Genomic DNA, 1,412 nt, shown 5'->3' with positions numbered 1-1,412 from the left:
TAATGGAATTGGCTATCAAACTACCCTGCTGTTGACAATTGGTGGACTTGGTCATTGAGTGTACGCGCCCAGAAGGTTTAGCGTCAATTCTTGATGACCTCGAAATTACCTGATATTCATCGCCTACTTCACATCTCATTCCTGAAGATTGCATCTTAAGCTTTAACTTGCTTATGATTCACTAGGAAGCAAATCAAAACTCTTTAACCAACAATGAACGATTCCTGTTCATAATTATACTGACAAAGTACTCTATTCTACCTTTAAAATTTAATTTTTTTTTGGTTTTTCGAAGTAATGAAAATTAAACTACTTAACCATGGACATTAGCTGTCCCTCTGTCAGTAAGCCAAAACAATGAGACATTCGTTTTGGTTCAATTTCTTTCCCGGTTGCAATTGCTTGTGATATCACGTACCGCTTTAAATAATTTGTACACGCTATCCAAAATCCAGAAAGTCAACGATTAACCTCATCGATCGCCAATTCTAAGCGGCATTAGTATTTTACTAAATTCAGATTAATGTTAATCACTATTTGAGATTGGGAGTAGTATAAATAGATCCATAATCTTTCCTTTAAATCCCACAACTAAAGACAGCCTGCAGCTAACAATTGTGTAATTTCAGATTTTAACCACAGCCATGATATCTTCTTCCTCAATGTCACTCTTTGGGCTGCTATTCGGCCTGATAGTACTACTGATGCTCCCTTTCCCTTCCCGTGCAAGTGACCCTGACCCTTTACAAGACGTCTGTATTGCGGATTTGAATGCCACCATCTCTATCAATGGTTTCCCCTGCAAACCTGCTTCGAACGTAACTTCTGATGATTTCTTCACGGATTTTTCTAAAGATCCGACCACATTTGACGTCTTTAAGCGTGCAGTCACACTTGGTGATGTTTTTGGCTTTCCGGCGGTCAATACTCAAGGAGTTGCACTCTTCCGAATTGACTTGGATGTCGGCGGAATAAACCCGCCTCATACACATCCTCGTGGAACTGAGGCTGGTATTGTTACCAGAGGAACGGTGCTCGTAGGTTTAGTAACAACTAATAATACCTTTTTCTCAAAGGTCTTGACTCCCGGGAAGGTGTTCTTAATTCCTAGAGCACTGGTTCACTTCCAACTAAATGTTGGAAACGAGCCGGCCACCTTTATACCTATTTTCAATACTCAAAATCCTGGCGTTTCGGATTCAATCGGTACTCTATTTGACACAACGCCTCCCGTTCCCAATGAAGTGTTGACCAAATCTTTTCGAGTGGGTGATGATGTGATCAATACCATCAGAGCAGCCCGAGCTCAATCAAGCTGGATTAACATCCTCGATGGTCGATCGATATCCTTTATGTCTCACAACTAACGGATGAGATTTGGTGTGTGTACTAATTATTAAATAAAGATTAAA

The 1,412-nt window shown here is 40.2% G+C and overlaps 1 protein-coding gene across 1 annotated transcript; it reads left to right on the top strand.

The window, feature by feature from the left end:
* The first annotated feature begins 618 nt into the window (after positions 1-618).
* Positions 619-1,412, top strand: LOC18049469 (germin-like protein subfamily T member 2). The gene has a single exon (XM_006439639.2). The coding sequence runs from the start codon at positions 645-647 to the stop codon at positions 1,365-1,367; it is 723 nt and encodes a 240-aa protein (XP_006439702.1). The 5' UTR covers positions 619-644; the 3' UTR covers positions 1,368-1,412.

This window comes from Citrus clementina, unplaced genomic scaffold (genome assembly GCF_000493195.1).
Source record: "Citrus clementina cultivar Clemenules unplaced genomic scaffold, Citrus_clementina_v1.0 scaffold_3, whole genome shotgun sequence".
Classification (NCBI taxonomy): domain Eukaryota; kingdom Viridiplantae; phylum Streptophyta; class Magnoliopsida; order Sapindales; family Rutaceae; genus Citrus; species Citrus x clementina.
The sequence above is the reverse complement of the archived record's forward strand: the minus strand, read 5'-3'. Positions and strand labels throughout refer to the sequence as shown.

Bases quoted from the DNA above. Each gene is read 5' to 3' on its own strand.
- LOC18049469 (XM_006439639.2), top strand. From the start codon at position 645: ATGATATCTTCTTCCTCAATGTCACTCTTTGGGCTGCTATTCGGCCTG.